General features: G+C 40.1%; 1 protein-coding gene across 5 annotated transcripts in view; it reads right to left on the reverse strand.

Annotated features, from left to right (window-relative positions):
• Positions 1-18,637, reverse strand: part of AFF1 (ALF transcription elongation factor 1) — a 195,718-nt gene that overhangs the window by 118,056 nt on the left and 59,025 nt on the right. The window contains exon 1 of one of the 5 annotated variants that reach the window (XM_037030567.1): positions 15,964-16,437. The exons of the other annotated variants lie outside the window; for them this stretch is intronic. Within the exon in view, the coding sequence (XP_036886462.1) occupies positions 15,964-15,983 (20 nt within the window). The 5' untranslated portion in view covers positions 15,984-16,437. Of the gene's footprint in view, positions 1-15,963; positions 16,438-18,637 lie in introns of those variants that run through there. 5 annotated transcript variants of the gene reach the window in all.

The following is an 18,637-nucleotide window of genomic DNA, read 5'->3' on the forward strand; positions in this document are numbered from 1 at the left end:
TGCACACGTCCACATTAAGAACGATTGCTACAGAGAATGAGAATATTCCCCAAGTCCCTGAGTTACTTTTCTACTCAGAAAGCAGCCATCACAATGGAACAGGTTGAAAACAGACACGGGAAGTCTTTCCTAACAGCTACATTTGTAACAGGCACTTCCAAGACTGTCACCACTAGCTACTGCCCACAGGGTGTCACAAACTCTCTGAACTCTAGTTTTGTCTTCTCTAAATGGCGATAACTGTTCCAAAGGTTTAAGGACTCTGGTAAGAATTAAACTAACTAATGTACACAGAGTGCTTAGCCCAGTGCCTGGCACATATTAAGTATTCAATAACTGCGAGCTATGAATAAATCTATACAGCTGGAGCCTAAGTGCTTGAGCAAAGTAAAACAGGCACTGCTTGCCCCCAGCCTCCCCATTCTTTCTATGCTTCTCCTACCCAATCTCCTCCCCAAGGAGGAAGTAAGATAATTCAATACTAAACACAGTACAATGAGCTGAGAGCATACGGAACAGGGTAAGAGACCAGCAGAAGAAAGGAGAACCCAAGCACAGTATGAGAAGTGTGGTGTCCTGCAGCAAAGGCAAAGAGGTGTTTGCATTACATACAAAAAGGAAGAAGCAGAAGGATGTCTGTTTCATTCCAAAATGAGTTTCTTATAAGGAAGTGGCATCCTGAAGAAGGTTTATGCAGGAAGGTTCCACCCACACATATCTTCCTTTCCAAGTATTACAGGAGTTCCCTGAGTTACAAATATTCCACAACCTGAAACAGTTGCCTGGCCTCCCTAATTCCCCATGTGGTAACGGAGTTGTACTTCCCAGTGCTAAGCCTCAGGGGACACTGACTTCCATTTCTCTGCACATTTCCTGACCTGAGGAATTTCACACATACCAATTTCACACCTACCTTGTCCCCTTTCCTGTCTCACAGTCACAGTTCAGGGAAAAGAAAGACACACACACACACAGCCATGTTCCACTTTCTGCTTCCATCCGTGGCTCCAAATCAAGGAGCACTGGCCCTATATGTAAGTACTGTATTTTGCTGTGTAGAATGAGCAATTTTTTGCCCAAATTTTTTAGGGAAAAATAAGGATGCGCATTATACATGGGTAGTACTGATTCCGTAGCTGTATATTTTTAATTCTTTTACTTATGCTTATGCATTAAAAGTAACTCTAGAATGCAGTAATGATATCCGTATGCAAAATAATGCCCTGGAATACAACACTTTTGTTTCTAAATATAAATAATTAAAAATTAAAAATTAAAATGAAGATGTTTTCCTGAAAGTTTGGGTCAATGGCATGGGTGCACATTATACATGGGAGTGCATTATACATGGTGAAATACAGAATATGAAGAACAAAGAACATATTTATATGAATGTCTGGAGTAGATCAGTAGAGGCTATGACATCAGCTGTCACCTTCTGGCAGTATAACCTTGGTCAGCTAATCGCCACAAGCCTCACATTCTTCATCTGTGCAATGGGAGTGACGATTCCTACTTAGAAATTCAATGATACCTAATACGTGAAGTTCCTGGCTCATGGCTCAGAACATAACAGAATGCTCAATAAATGATAATTATTATATCAAAATTATACATAAAGTCTCTTTCCTTCAAAGTGCCCAAGTTTACCAACAGAAATGCTCCCAAAAGAATTCATTTTTCCCCTACATTCTATTAAAACCTAAAGATCCCTCATGCAATTCTCCCCTCCAAAACACACAAACAAAAGCCAACTTAAGTGTGGGATGAACTGTCATAGTCAAGCATGGTTTGTATGCATTGTTTTATCAGTTGCACTATTATTCATTATTGTTCCAAAGGTTTGACATTTTGGCACTGAGTGAAAAAACATCCTGGGTTCACCGAAGGCCAAAACTCTACACGACTTTTCACTGCTCCTTCTGCAAAATACTATCTGTGCTCCAGACCCATTTTTTGGAAGAAAAGTAGTTAGTAAATAGGAAACCATCAGTACTTTTGTTTTTAATTCCCAACACCTACTGAAACAACCACTCTTACCAGCTCAACAATGAAAATACAGTGGAAAAAAATAATTTCTGAATTAAATCAGACGTGTTTGAGAATAATTGAATAATTTCAATTGACTAAATGAAAGAATGATTTCGGTAACTCTTGCTGTCCTACAGTTTGGTCACAATATTTAAAGGAATTCTAGAAAAATATAAGTGTCTGAATTTTCTGTTCCTGATTATTTAAATAAACATCATTAGCTTAAAATTCATAAAGTCAATTACCAAAAATTTGTTATTTCCTTCTCATTTTTTAAACAAGACTGACAGCAAGAACAACAAAAAAGGATATAATTTTTCACCAGCTAGTTTTAAATTAATATTTAAAAGCAGTGTTGAAATAATGATTTCAGTCTGCATGCGTGATCCCAACTTGTCCAACAGCGGCCATGCTTGGGTTCTGTGTGAGCACGCGTGGACATACACCTGCACGCATGGACAGAAAAGGGAAAATCCTAGGGGTCTTCGTGGACCACACTAGTTCTTCAGCTGTGACAGTTTTATAAGTAAATAGGAGTGAGTGAAACTCATAAACAGGGTCTTCAATACATTTTCCCCAACTAGCATCACAAACAGACCATACACATCATGGCTCCTAGCACAATGAACAAACTAATACCTTGGTTAGTCAATATGATCTGGGTCACTTTTTCACTTTTAAAAATGTATTCTTGGCATGACATTTCTAAGCATAAAAGATCTGAAAATATTTTCTATTCCTCTCCAGATTTAAAACAGAATAACAATCTCAAAGATCACAACAGCGTAAAGTAATCTGATCTTGTATTTTCCCTATACATTGACTCAATCACTTATCAAATATATACAAAGAATATGGGAAAATATTTAATGTGTGAAGAAAAAGCTGAAAAGGAACAAAAAGAAAATGTTTGGTCAAGCTGTTGAGGCTGATGAAGACAGTTCTCTTTCACTTTAATTACAATGAACTTTAATATGTTGTTGCTTTTGTTTTACTGAACTACAAAAAGGTTTTAAAGAGACGAAATCATATCCATTATGGTCAGGAAAAAGTGAATGAAGAAAAAGTCTCCTAGAAAGTGACCTACTATCCACAGCAATACAAAAACTACATAATGCTCCTTCTGCCTAAAGCTAGCTATAAATCACCTGCACAGGTATGATTCCACTCTCAGTTATATTAATAATGCATTCATTTATGACAAGAGAAAAATGTACATTTTCACCTCCTTCTGGAGCAACGGAGGCAACAGGATTTCCCAAAGGTCCCCAAGATCAACAAGCGGCGTCTGGCTAGTACCTGGCACTATAACTCACTGTTTTCCACGTCACGAAAATCTATAAAGAACACAGCAATCCTGTCTAAATCCTTAACACTTCTGAAAAACAGGATGAGGTTTTAATTTGGGGCGAAGTCATCCTATTAAAATTCCACCAGCTTTTTTCTTTATTTTTAAAGATTTAATTTATTTATTTTCAGAGAGAGGGGAATGGAAGGAGAAAGAGGAGAGAAACACTAGTACGTGTGAGAAGCATCAGCTGGCTGCCCTGGCACGGCCCCACAGCCAGGGAGCTGGCCTGCAGTCCCTGTGCCCGACCAAGAACCAAACAGGCAGCCCTTCGTCTCACAGGCTGGCGCTCAATCCCGTGAGCCACACCAGCCAGGGCTCCACTAGCTTTTTTAAACAAAATACTCAAGTTGATCGTGAAAAGTACACCTGAGAAAATACCCATGAATCTAAAACCACAAAGAGTAACGGAGGGAGACTGGCTCTGTCATTTACTAAAACACGTTATTAAGGTACAGTGACTGGTTGGATGATGGCTCTCGAATACAGAGAACAGAAATTGCTCATTGTGAGGGAGTGAGGGAGAATTCTGGAACCCTTCCCTCACTCCTAAACAACAACAACAACAACAACAAAAGTCCACATAGATACTAGATTTAAAGACATATCTTCTTTTTTTTAAATCACCAATACTCACAAACACCTTCTGGAACAATGTATAATAAACTAATTATAATTAGTCCAGGAGGAGGCAATTTTAAAATAAAGACATAACAGTTATAAATATTTATGCATAAACACACTGTATCAACATTTGTAAAGCAAAAATTTCAGAAGATACTAGAAGAAATAGAAACTTAATTGTATGAGGTACATACTCACCTCTGAGTACATGACAGAATAAACAAATACAGAAATGATGTTGGACAGGTCTAACATAAAAACACACATTTAACTCTACACCCTGAAAATAAAGAATATGCTTCCTTTTTTATGTTCACAATGCAGTATAATTATTATATATTATGTTACAAAAGGCCTGTAACAAATATATTTTTTGAAAATAACTATAAAACAGAAGTACAAAAAAATGAGGTAAGCCCTGGTTGGTGTGGCTCAGTGGATTGAGCGCCAACCTGCAAACCAAAGGGTCACTGGTTCAATTCCAAGTCAGGGCACATGGCGGTTGCAGGCCAAGTTCCCAGTAGGGAGCGATCAAGAGGCAACCACACATTGGTATTTCTCTCCCTTTCTCCCTCCCTTCCCTTCTCTAAAAATAAATAAAATCCAAAGAAAGAGAGAAAGAGATGAGGTGATAATGAATGCAGGTCCGTGAGGCAACTTTATATAATCCAATACACTGTGATGCCTGCAGGAGATAAGAACTTTCGGTTCCTGAAGTTCTAGTTTGAGTTTGCTGTGATCACATCTTTTTCAAGAACCCACATAATCCCTTGAGAAAAAGGTACTCAAACCATCTGCTACTTCCTGAAATATCCAAGATAGAAGATTATCTATTTTCTATTTCTAAAACTACTAAAGAACACCACCTTCTACTGTGTTTTCATGTTTAACCTCAAGGATAAGTTCATTCCTGGGCTTTGTTTTAACTTAACATACATAAATTATTTCTTCAGGATCTGTTGTTGGCAGAGGAGGGAAGCTTTTGCCCAACTTCCCCAAGACAGTCTTTCACATGTAGAAAAGGGTGCTTCATAAATTAACCTTTGTCTTTAATATTCAGGCTAAGTCTGCCCCTCACCGTCTAAGCCTCCGTGCGCTTCCTCAGGACCGAACCCACAGCAAGGGAGCGTCTCTCATTCTATCACATCCCTTACTTGATGGCTTCTAAACTCAGAAAAATGTCCTCTCAAATTTCTTTTCCACAGGCTTAGCTTGTTTACAATTATACACCAATTAAGGCTAACTTCTAGAAAATAGTCTCATGATTTTCTACTACGTTGTACTCCTGAAACTAGTATGAAATAATACTCAATGTAAACTGTTAAGAGATAAAGGAAAACATAGCTTCTATTTTGAAAGTGCAAGTCACAGTGTTACAGAACTCATTTTGCCCTCATTAAAATAAAGCCCCAAATAACATAGCTGAGCTTTGGTAGAAAATTAATCCACAAAACCAACTGAATTTTTTATTTTGGAAAAGTAGCACCATTTTTTCCTCTGACGGTTATTTCCTACAACCTATTTGAGCTGGTTTAACACTGCCATTCTTCCCACCATTCTTCCCACCATCATCACTTACGTCCATGTACATCCTGAAAGGACAATTAACTCCCTCTGTCTAATGTGCCATGACTTGCTTTTTCTCCACCGCACGTCAACTTCCTCAGAGTTCCTCATGGCCTGTGTGAGGCCAAGGTCCTCACACTTTATTACTCTGTCTCACAGCTCCCTTCTTTTAGTCACAGCAGTTGATGCAAGTTTCAGTTGTTTACGTGACCAGTTTGTTTCCTATTTTCTGCCTCTCTCCTCCCACCAAACCAGGAGCTCCTCTCCTGGTGGGGAGGAAGATGGTCTATCTTAACTCAGAAACCTGCACAAACTGGTGGGCCAGCTTGGAGAGGGCAGTAAGGCCCTCTCCAACACATGACATGGGGAACTTAGATTGAAAGCACTCTTCACATACATGAATATGCCACAGTCACAACACTATTAATATAGATGTAATCTTTAAGCAGGTAAATTAATACCTAGAATCTGTGAATTCCATCACCACCACTGCGATGCACTGAGGCCTCAAAGCTGGAAAGCACACTGGGCAGATTTGGGAAGGCAGCTGTGATGAGAGGACTAACAAAGGCCTCCCCGCTTTTTTGCAAATAGCAACAGAATGCTAAAGAGGTACTTTCACTACCATTACACTTGCACCTAACAATAATTTCAAAGCATTTCATAAAGGAATTTTGTTCATAAAACAGATCTATCTTCCCCTGAAGTCTGGAGCACACCACCCATGGAGAACACACAGTCACCCCCCTCCCCCGCAGGGCCCACGTCTGAATGATAACTCCCAGAGGCTGCACTTAGNAAATAGCAACAGAATGCTAAAGAGGTACTTTCACTACCATTATTACACTTGCACCTAACAATAATTTCAAAGCATTTCATAAAGGAATTTTGTTCATAAAACAGATCTATCTTCCCCTGAAGTCTGGAGCACACCACCCATGGAGAACACACAGTCACCCCCCTCCCCCGCAGGGCCCACGTCTGAATGATAACTCCCAGAGGCTGCACTTAGATAACGTATCTCTGCGCTGAGGCTGTAGTGAGTAAGAACAGCTAATTTGGGTCTGAATAGTTTTATTTGAAAGCACACTGAAATAACAACTTCCAGGGCAATTTAACCATTACAAAACAAAGGACTTATGTTTAATAAATATTCTTGTTATTTGAGAGGTTTGTGAATTGTAGGTTGGGAATTTTGTTTGCTATTCTGACAACAGCATGCATCTATACTTTACATTTTATGTTAGTTTTCTTTAAGCATTCCTTGATATATTTCTTAATCAAAAAGCCCAATCAACTTAAAGACTATAAAGGATATTTTATGAAAAAAAATGCGTTTTTAAGTCACACAGAAATTTAAAACATAACATTTTCTCATAAACAAATGCAAAATCGATCCTATCTCAGAACCACTACACTCACAGCCCAGCTGACTATGGAGACAGTAAGTAACTCACAATAAGCTGACTGGGTTACATCAATTTAAACATGAGCTACAATGGACATATAGTTTGGAAAACAGTTTGGTGGTTTCACAAAAGTTAAGCATAAAACTATCATGGATCCAGCATTTCTACTCCTAGGTTATCTAACCAAGAAAAAGGAAAATAATGTCTACACAAAGACTTACATCTTCATATCAGCATTATTCATAATAAAAAAACAAAACCCTGGAAACAACCAGCCCATCATATCCAGACAATGAAATACTATCTAGCAATTAAAAGGACAGAGCTGCTGACACACGCTGTGCCATAGGTGAACCTCAAAAAAACTGCGCAAAACCCCATAAGATTCCATGTTTGTGAAGCGCCCACAAAAAGCAAATGTACACGGAGACCGAAAGTAGCTTAATGGTTGCATGGGGCTGGGAACAGGGATTCCCTCTAAGTGGGCATGGGGGTCACACTGGAGGGTCTAACTGTTCCAAAAGTGCTTATGGCAACAGTCGGGACACTCAGTAAAGTAGTTAAAAATCAGTGAAGTGTACACTTGAAACGGATGACTTTCATGACAGCAAAATATACCTCAAAATTGTCCAAACATTGAGCAAGGAAGAAACATTCATCAATTAAGAAATGACATAGGAGATTAAAGATCTGAGTGACAGCAACACTCACTGCCCCCTCCCTCCCTGCACCAAAGAAAGAGCTATTTCCGAAGTACCAAAAAGACCGAGGAGGAGCACAGTTTCTACTCTGCTCTTTTAAAACAATGGGTAAGACAAATATTTTAGGGGTGTCGCTGCAGAATATGGCCAACCTCAGGAAGAAACCAAGTTTTATTCTAGGCTTATCATGAGAACTGTCATGACATTTTAAAACCTATGAAACAAACTCCGCAGTAAGTAAACATAATGATTCTCTCTTTATCCTTAGACAAACAAGACTGCTAAAATAAGAAAAAGATGAAGGTGTTTGTATGAAGAGGCCCCACGTGAGGGTTAAAACAAAAGTCTCACACTCTCAATACTATTGGCAAAATGACAGGATTAACAAACTTAATGTTTTAAAACTTTCAATTTAGGGCTTTTATTTGTCTTCTGGACACAAGTCCCATTTAAAACCATAAACTAAGTTTTAATTAGTTTACTTTGAATTTCACTAAAACTAAGTGACAGGACAGGCAGACAACACTAATCTCATTATTCTTTTCAACATTTTAAGGTAGCAGGATTTCATTGTGAAATAAATGAAACACACTGGCTTTCACTTGGGTTTTTACTACACTAATGTTAGAACAGGTTGCTGCCTAATTTTTTCCAGGTGGTACGAATTTGTTTTTACACAGCATCATCTACTCTAAAAGGGTTGGAAATGATACATAGACTATAAAAGAATAACAGAAAAACATTTCTAAAAGTGTAATTGCTAAATCAAAGATACTAGAAAAAAAATAAAATGACAGCTTTAGCTTTGTGTTACTGGCCAGAACTTTGTGCCACTGAATTCTCCCTTTTAATGAATTTTACAAACTATTTAAAATGTAGCATATTAACTCAATGACAGGCTCTGTTTCCCTTTAAATAGCGATTTTCAACAGTTTTCATCTCATGGAACACATAAACTGATCACTAAAATTCAGCACACCAGAAAAATATACATTATTGCCAATTCAACAACAACAACAGAAGAGTGAAACCAAGTATAATTTTGATTCATTCACACCAGACAGCTGTTGTCATTTTTGGACATGACAATCTAAGGGAAAAGAGGTCAATGCCCCTGACTAAGTAGTCAGGTATTGAAGGCTTAAAATTCTTGAGGTGCACCAGTTGAAAACTGCTGCTTTCAATAATTTTTTAGAAACCATAACAACACAGACTCAAATTTTTATTAGCATTTTGGTAAGAGAGCTACGAACTTACTAGATAAGGGCTTCTTAGAAATGTCTTAAGTAAAATGTTAATATTTCGGTTGTGAGACAAAAATAAGTGATTTCTGCAAAGCTGGGTAGAAAACATTTCATATTTAGTACAAAACAATGGGAACTGGTTAATTTCATACCACTTTCTATAAAAATATATCCAGAGTAAATCAGATACACCTGTATCTTTAAAGCACAGGATGGGGGAAGGGAGAGAACCAACTGAACAAGGAATCCAGATGCACATTCTCCAGGATAAAAGTCCCGTGATAGTCTCAGCTCTATCCCAACCACGAAAGCATATGCACCAAATCAAAATTTAATTACACTGCAAAGCATACTTTGTGAATTGTGCTTCATATATTTTGACTGCCCTGCTTTTGACAAGGCAGTTTCCTGAAGGAAAGTTCCAAGAACTAAAGTTACAACACCCACATACCAGAAACTGTTTCCTGGATTTCATTACAGGAACCAACATCTGTTATAATTTTAACATTTACTTCCCAGTAGGCATCTTATTTAAAAATTTTTGTTGAATGCTATTTGTCCAACAACAGTAAACCAAGACAGTGTTTTTGTTTAAAAAAAAACCTTTCATTTCAAATTCACAAACTTTAGATATAATTGACAAATTCACACTTATAACTTTTCCCTGGGAACCAAACCAAATGTCACTTGATAAAGGGGTCGGTGGGTGGGAAGGGGGGAGCTCATAGTTTTGGAAGGGAGCCCAGAGTGGATAGGAAAGCGTAAATTAAATATCCATGTCCTGGAAACAGTTCCTGGGCAAGTTCTGCATAATTAAATACTGGGCAGTACTTCTTGGTGCCTTCTTTTTCCTTTTATTCTTTAATACAGGTGCATTTGGTCATTTCAACTAATACAGTTTGTAGTAAGTACATAAATTTATATAGGTAGGTATCTACTTTCTCCACCAACCTCATGCCCATCTCAACAGAGTGGGGGGCAGATTGTATATACATGAGTATATATTAAATCAAATGCAACTTCAGTGCACGATATGTATTGTAGTTCACATGTCTCTCACACACGTCCCCATTTCGGAGTGTGGTAGGTAGGCCCCTGGCCTCAGAGCCAGCAGGGTCCACTCCAAGCTTCACCCTGCATGATGATTCTTAAGTCTAATCAGCTTGGAAAGCTTGCACTGAGTATGACCACACTGCTCCTAAAATACTCTTACTTTTGTTTAATTGCCCATCCCACAGTAAGCGATGCTGAAAAGGCAGGTAATATCCTTTTGGATAAAGTAAAGGTAAACTAGTCTCTCAGGAGTCACACCTCTAGGGCTCCCCCGCCCCCCACACAAAGGGTCACGTGGCCTGCAGATCCCCAAGGGACCATCATTATGAGTCATCATGGAGGAAGAACAATTCTTGGTACCTTTAGAATGTGGCCAAACTGTGGGTGCCCTTCAGAAATATAATGCCTAATACCAAAATAAAGACTATTTAGGTGTCAAGCAAAATACAATACACTTTTCCCTTTCTGTTTGCTTTAGTTCCCGTTGACAAGATTTTACTTGGGATTTCTTCTGAATATATTACGTAAGTCTGACATCAAATTACTGCTTTGAATAAGAGCCTTAAGAATCTGATAGGATCGAAGAACAACAACAACAAAAAAGAATGTGATAGGCATTCAATCTGGCTAAATCAAAAACAAAGCCAGTAAACCAACACAAGAAAACAACAGACATTCACCAGAGAAAAAAGATTTTCAGGATATTGGCTGTGTGACCACTGGGTTAAGCTTTAAGTCACAGTGGGTAGACGGGAAAAGTTTGCACATGGGAAGGACTGTCAACACACGGTCACTGCCACAACATGAAAAGTCAGCCCTTGGATGGTTTTAAAGTTAATTTTTACTTTTGGGTGTCCAGGGCATTAAGACCAAAAGCTATAATAAATCTTATTTTCCCCCCTGAGGTCTAAAGTCAGATTTCATCTGATGCATTTATATTTGAGAAAGACATCACTGTGCATTCTACTTGCTGTAGTATTTTGAGCAAATGAACTACATTTGAGCAAATGAATACATGTTATATTCATAATAAAATGACTTGAGAACACTCTGAAGCAGAGGTAAAACACAATTTTAGTGCCCCCCGCCCAGTTTTTCCACATAAGTAAAAAAGCTAGGTAACCGTTTAAACTGTAAAAGTTATGCACCCACCCTTACCAATAAAATGTAATTAACCACAACAAAGAGATGACGATACCCAAGCTTGCTATGTTTACAATTCTGAGCCAAGAAATTCTGTCCTAAAGGTGCAGACCACATTCCCAAGTAGCACGAAGGGGAAATCAGAATACACCACTGCTTGTAGTCCTTTCTCACATATAGGACTTTCTTTTTCAGAAGACAGGAGAGTTTGGAATTAAAGTTCCTTGCCAATCTTGGAAAACAAAATGAAGAAACTTGCTAATAGAAGACTAAGCTTATACATTTAGAAGCTGTCAAGTTGCATGTTGTACCTCAAAGCAGGCACAAAACCATCAGCTTCCTAAGTCCTCTGTTTGACAACTATCAGGTAATATACAGCTTTGGATGCTCAGAACAAATTAGCGAGTGTACCAAGAGAAGTAAATAATTTCTCTTATCCGCCCTGGCTGGTGTAGCTCAGTGGATTTAGCATGGGGCTGTGAGGCAAGGCGTCCCCGGTTCGATTCCCAGTAGGGGCACATGCCTGGGTTGCAGGCCAGGTCCCCAATGGGGGACACGTCAGGGGGCAACCACACATTGATGTTTCTCTCCCACTTTCTCCTTCCCTTCCCCTCTCTAAAAAATAAATAAATAAAATATTTTTTAAAAATTAAACAAAAAAATTCTCTTATCCATGATTCAGATTTTTTTATTACCGAGCATATCTGATATTGAAATTGTTTAAATACAGCATTCACGGAATTCCATTTTCAAAAGAATATAGAAACGGTAGTTGAATACCTTTTCATGGTCTAGTATAGAATCCCCTAAATTTCTCAAGGGATCATCACTTTGCTAATTTTGCCAAAGAACATCCCCATGAACCAGCTGACTGAAAAAATGACTCAATCCTCCTCCCCACCTTTATCATGGAAGGAACTCCAGTCTGTGAGTCAGGAAGCTCGGCTGTGCTCTCAGGATGAACTAGCAGGAAATCATTTCAGAGACCTGTCTGTGTTTCTCTTCTGTCAAGGACACTGTTTACAATGGTGTCATAAGGGAAAAAATGAAGACATTCACTGAGTCGAATGGTGCATAAATTATTTCCCTCTTGAAATCACTTCCTTGAGCAGCATTTTCCAAAATACCATAGCAATCATCTTTGATATTTGTTTGTATTTACTGGGAGCTTCCTTGCTTTCAGGAATTTTCTTCCAAGGTATCAGTAGTTCATAAATCAGAGGTGGGGGCAGAGGGTGGAGCAAACTGGTTCTATACCAGTTTAACAGCATTGCTTCTTTCTTGTAATGGAAAAATTTCCCTCGTGAAAGTCAAAGAGAGCCACCAAAGACCAGCTTTATAATAATCTTTGGAGCAATCTGATTTTACTCTATTTTTTTCTCTTTAAAAACTCATTAACAAATCAAATGCAAATGAACAAACAAATAAACAAAAACTGTGGGAGAGTTGATAAACCTAATTTCCTTTGGTTGTTTGTGTGAAAATGCTTTCTTCTGAGATGTTCTCAGTCACCAAATGCTACTCTTCTAAAGAAGCTAGTTCAACTGCCCAACTCCCACCTCACCCTCAGGTAGGGGTGGGCCAGGGCTTCTCAGGTAACACAAGGCGCATTTTAAAACAAATTAATCCCTGATGGTAGTTGAAGGTATGTATATATTCCTTCCTAGAACTCAGAGATTGCTTCAATAAGGGAGTGAGCAGGGATAGGGAACCACACAAAGCCCTCCTTTCTATTTTACCCATCAACATATGACTCAATATAAAGCAAGCTAATCCTAAGAGAGAAAAAAAGGACACATCTGCTAAGAGGTGGATTTCTATGCCCACCCATGCCTATCACAAGCTTAATGGTTCTGAAAAGAGGGCATGCCAGGTTGTATACTTCAATAAAAAATAGTGTCCCTGTGGTTTAGATTAGAATTTGGAAACAAAGGCCAGAATCTGTAACTATATCACATTAGAGAAAGCAAGTTTGTTACAATTCCCACTAGGAAGTGTAGTCAATGTACTTGCTGGGCCTACACATCCCAGAGAAAGCACACCCAAATCTGGGAGCTGAGGCCACAGCACATTCCTGCTGTGACTACTGTTATAGTTGTGAGCGACTGACTGCCTTTCACCACAACTCTAATAACTCAATCCAAATATTCAACGTTTTCAAAATCTTGAACCAAATTCTAATTCTGAAAATTTAAGCAATTAACCTTTTTCAATAAATGTCTTTCTTTTCTAAAGAAGAAATCAACTACAAAACAAAACAATCAATTTCTTACTTTTAGGTTTGAAAATGAGGAAGAGGTATATATTACCTCAATTTATAAAACTTTACAAGCCAAGAAATACTTGCTTAGGTCCTTCCCTTATGCAAAGTACTTCAAACTTATTCAGGGGATACTTAAAAAATGTGAGGTAATATCTTGCCTTAAAGAAGCTGACCATTGAGAAAGAATACACGGCCTACCCTATGCACATGAAAAATTAGTCATGTACCACCCATTAGTGACAAATCAAGATATCACCTAATAACAATGCCAAACAATAAAAGTGCCATGGTCAGCTCATGTATTCACTATCAGTGCCACAAAATTCAGTTCATCTAAGTTCCCACATACATCTTCCACTGAAAGGAAAAAAAATCAAATTGAAACTTGCACAACGAAACTACTGTGGTTAGAACATAATGAGCTATGAATCGTTAGGTCCATGGAGTCCAGCAATCTAAATTACTTGTTTCAAGAGCAAACGGATACTGTGTGTGGCACATGGGCAAGATTTCGCCACCCCAGATTATATATATATATCTCACAGATGATGATTCAGTTTCACTCAGGGGACTACTCTGGGCAACTTGGCCCAACTCTGAGGTTTCCCTGAAATCCACAAGTATCTGCAACCTTCTCCACATAGTTTCTCTTTAGATCTTAAAGGTTACCTACTCTCCCCGCTTGGACACATTCCAGATGTAACTGAAGAATATGGACATTTGGAATTTGTGAGATATACTCCCATCATGCAGGCTAAGAAAACAACACACATATGGACCTTGTGGCTTTGTTCCTAGTTCAAGGCCATGTATGAAGGCCAGGTAGCAAAATGAAATACGTTGAGTCCTTCTATTTCAATTGCTGTTAAACTGAACTACCACACCAATAACTCAGATCGTTACATGTTGGAACAAAGCACTTTAAGCAAAAACTGCTTTTTGTACACTCACACTGAGGCTTTGCAGCTCCCTCTTAACACCTCCCCTAGCATTAAGAGGTGACCTGGGAGTGAGGAAGAAGTGCTCCACACTGTGACCTCGGGCAAGGACAGGCTGGCTGGGCCTCAGTCTCCTCAACTAACCCAATGTGAAAATAAAAGCACTTGCCTACTTAACAAAAGTGTTTGAGGAGAATCACAGGTAATCCAATTAAAGTCACTAGGACTGCAAGCCACACTGGCCAAAGCAGCTATAAACCTGTTTATTCTTAAGTAGTATAAGGGCTAAAGCATTGAAATCACTTACACCTGAGTTCAAATCCCAGCTCTATATAGTAGATAATATTTACTGAATTTCTTAGATAAAGGTATTATAATGTTTCATGCAATGGACACCTTTGACAGTTAAATTTCAGTAGAGGTTAGCAAAAAAATAAACAGGCGGCTTTTGTTTCTAATCCAAGTTTTTCTATGACTTGGCCGCAAATTAAGAGCCCATTTCCTAGAACAATCAATAAAATGGGGGCAAGGATTAAAACACTGTGTTCAGATGATTAAATATACAAAGCAGGTAGCACATAGGAGGTGCTCTATACAGAGAAGTTCTTTTTCTTCCTCGAACAGAACGTTCTGTCTCTTCAGGAAATTTTTCGAAGTCTTATCTATTCTAAACTTCAACATCAAAAACCTCTATTTCTCTCAGTGATCTGTCTGCACCTTCAGAAGTGTGGTTAGCCTTATAAGATATCCCCAAATCACAAATATCAAATATCAACCCCACAAATATCAACCTGAAGAGCCCTTCTAATACTTTAATTCTGTGACACCAAACTGCTTTCTGGTAAAAACTATTGTAAAAGTTAAAAAAGAGAATATACACATAACTCCGAACTTTCCCTCGGCACCAACTGGTGTCACAACTAAAATGAAATCACACAACAGTCTGAATCGTATAATAAACACCAATGCCTCGTCATCAGTCTTCAACGCTCGCATTACAAAACACGCAGAAACCACGGGAAGTCAGAGCTTGAGGCTCTCACAGCACGGCCCCTGCGGCACCAGCTCGTTCCCCTCTCCCCGCGGCCGCCCGCACACTCCCGGTCTTCGCCGACTCAGCAGATTGGAGCTGCGTCGTTTTAAGTGGAATCGTACATTTTAGCAGAAAAATCTTCAGTCACTCAGCAGGCAAATTCTCAAATACCCCTCTCCAAGGTGAACTGTTTAACACTAAGTGGTTCACTAAACTCTGCTCACAACACTGGAGGGGGGGGGGGATCAAGAGAACCAAGGAGGTGCACAAAGAAACTACATCAAAATTTGGGTGAAGGCAGACAAGTTCAATCATTTCTCTGGAATTAACGGTTGCTTTTGTAAGAGGGCAGAAATTTAACTTCAGCCCTAACTTTAACTCAGTCGCTCTGGTCCACTCTTCAGGAACTGTCTGGTATGTTCTCCAAACCGTTTTTCAATCTGACATTAAGTAGCGACCCCAGCACCAGAACGACGAGAAAGCGATGACAAAGCTGCTTCCTGCCCGGCTTCTCCGCAGTAGCCCGAGCTCCCCCGCGCCCCCACCCCGCAACCTTCAGCTCTCCCGGCCGCCAACAGACTGGACGAGTTTCTCCCCGCGCCTGCCTTACCTTGACTGGGCTGCCATCATTCAGCTGGTAGAGCTCAGGCTCTTCCGTCCATCAGAGCCTTCCACCCGCGGCCCTTGTGCCAGCGCCCGCTCACCATTTGCCGGAGCCCAGCGGGGACGGATCCCGAACGCGGCGCCCCGAGGTTGCGGGACTACCTGCTCCCGACCCAGGGCGTCCGCGACGCAGCCTCGGATTCCGACCGTATTGGCTCGCACTAATCCTGATGGACATCCGGGCACCCGGGCCTCCGCAGGCGAACTACGCTCGGGACGGGCCAGGGAACTCCGCTTCGGATTTCGCAGCGAGAGCCCCGGGACTGCTGCGGACAAAGGGAACGCCAGAGGCCCGCGTCCCAGGCCCGCCGGCTCACGGCTCCCACCGAACTGCACTAGAACTCGGGCCGGGTTCGGGGAAAAAAAGGGAATCACCTTTTGGCTCACTTAAAGTTGTCCGAGTTCGCCCGAACACGCCCCCCCGCCACCCGTCAAGAAAGTTCTGGTGGTACAGTCCTCCTCCTTAAATGGGCAGGCGCTCGGCTGGTCCAGGCTGGAAGCTGCACTGCGCGGGAGGGGCGCCCAGCCCCAGCGCCGACGCAGCCAGTTCTGACGTTCTGGCGGGCCCCGCCTGCAGGCTCCCGGCTGGTGCTCTGCCAGGCTTTAACAATGTACAAACACACCGCCGGGAACACACGGTACCCGGCCGCTCAGAACTCCAGCTTCAATTTGAGCATTTGATGGAGACTGGGCCCCAAGAGGCTGTAGTGGGCAAGGAATAAAACAAAACCAGCACACCACGTTCGCTACTTTTGATCTTTGCAATGCGAGCTCGCAATGAGGAAATGTTCAACTAAAGCACACTTGTTTTACTTTGCTCGCTTTCAGTTTTGATTTCATTTTACATTGAGACAAATATTTACAAAACGCCCTTCCTTTTGGGGGGACAACATGCAGATTATAAGCGAAATGGATTCGTTTTGGTTCTTAAGGGATTGGCTAAATATTCAAAAATTACTGAAGATGCAAAAGAACAATACTGTAATCATAAGAAGTACAAAAGAAATCGTATACTATTGAAGGCCTAGGAACGCATTTAAGTTTAAACTGTCTAAAGCTAAGCAAGGGGAAACTTCCATGAGTAGAGTTGAAGTGAGGTTGTGCGTTTCAAGCTGTCATGGGGACCACAGCACACTGTAGGAGCTGGAAATTCTTAAATGAATGCCTGTCCTGTGGACTCCCCACTCTAGCTAGAATCATGACAGCGTTGCCCATCTCAAACAGATACGCCAGACTATATTACTAAGAAACCATGGAATACAGATATGTTGATGTCTGGCGCCCCGCGCGCGCGCGCGCGCGCACACACACACACACACACACACACACACACACACAGCTGGGAGGCTGGGGGTGGAAGGAAGGCCCAATGCATATCTATTCGTGGTTCTCAAAGTGTGATTAGTGGGCTCCTGAGAGTCCCAAGACCTTCTGAGAGGTCAAAACTATTTTTAGAATAACACAAAGACATTATTTGTCTTTTCACTGTGCTGACATTTGCACTCGTGGTGAAAAAGCAATTGTGGGGAAACTGCTGGCGCCTTAGCACTAATCAAGGCAGTGGCAGCAAGTGAAACTAGTAGTCCCTGAATTCTTCACTGCATATTGGCAATTTAAAAAAAAAAACAGTTTCCTTTACAAAAGCTCTTAAGGAAGCAAGCAGTAGGAATTACTACCTTATTAAATCTTGACCCCTGAGTACAGGTCATTTTGATGTTCACTGTGACAGAATGAGAAGTACACACGAAGCACTCTACTGCTGCAGTGAAGTACAATTTGTGTCCACAAGAAAAGCACTCAGGTAACTGAATTGCAAGCTGCACTAGCTGTTTTTTCATGGACTATCATTTTTATTTGAACAAACAATTGACAAAGTGTGGGTGCTCTGACTTGGGTAACTGGGCAGTCATTTACTCAAAAAATGAACAAAGTAAGCCTGTTTCTTCAAGGAAAACAACTGACAGTATTTACTGTCGATAATAAATTTTGAGCTTTCAAGTATTTTGGATAACTTCACATTTGCCACTATGAGCTTGGCAGCTTTCTCAATACTTAGAAACTTTTCCAATGAGGTACGAATGGCAGTGAATGTGATTTTAGAAGATCTGCAAAACTTAGTGATCAATATTATCTGAATGGTACAAAATCACACATGGTAAAAGATCCATTGAAAGTGCAAGACAGAACAATGGATCATAATATATCGAAGTACAAAAAAAAAAAACTCCCGGTCAGGTAGCTCAGTTGGTTAGTGCATCATCCCAGTTCAATCCTAGATCAGGGCACATAATACAGCAATCAACCAATGAATACATAAATAAGTGGACAACAAATCAATGTTTGTCTTTCTCTCTCTCTCTCTAAAAGAAATCAATAAACTTTTTTTTAAGTTCACTAATATGATTTCAGATTTCACACTGCACCTAACCTTTAAGAAACTATGACTTGTGGTGTTTCAACATGGTACCAGAAAAGGTATTAGAATACTCCCTGTTCTGTGTAAGACTGAATCTTCTTTATAGACTTCAATCAAAACACTGTAACAGATTGAATACAGAAAATGACAGACAGTAAAGAGATTTGCATAAAGATAAAATAATTCCACTCCTCTTACTATTTTT

Source organism: Sturnira hondurensis, unplaced genomic scaffold (assembly GCF_014824575.4).
Source record: "Sturnira hondurensis isolate 20B ecotype Veracruz unplaced genomic scaffold, ASM1482457v3 Scaffold0001721, whole genome shotgun sequence".
Lineage (NCBI taxonomy): Eukaryota > Metazoa > Chordata > Mammalia > Chiroptera > Phyllostomidae > Sturnira > Sturnira hondurensis.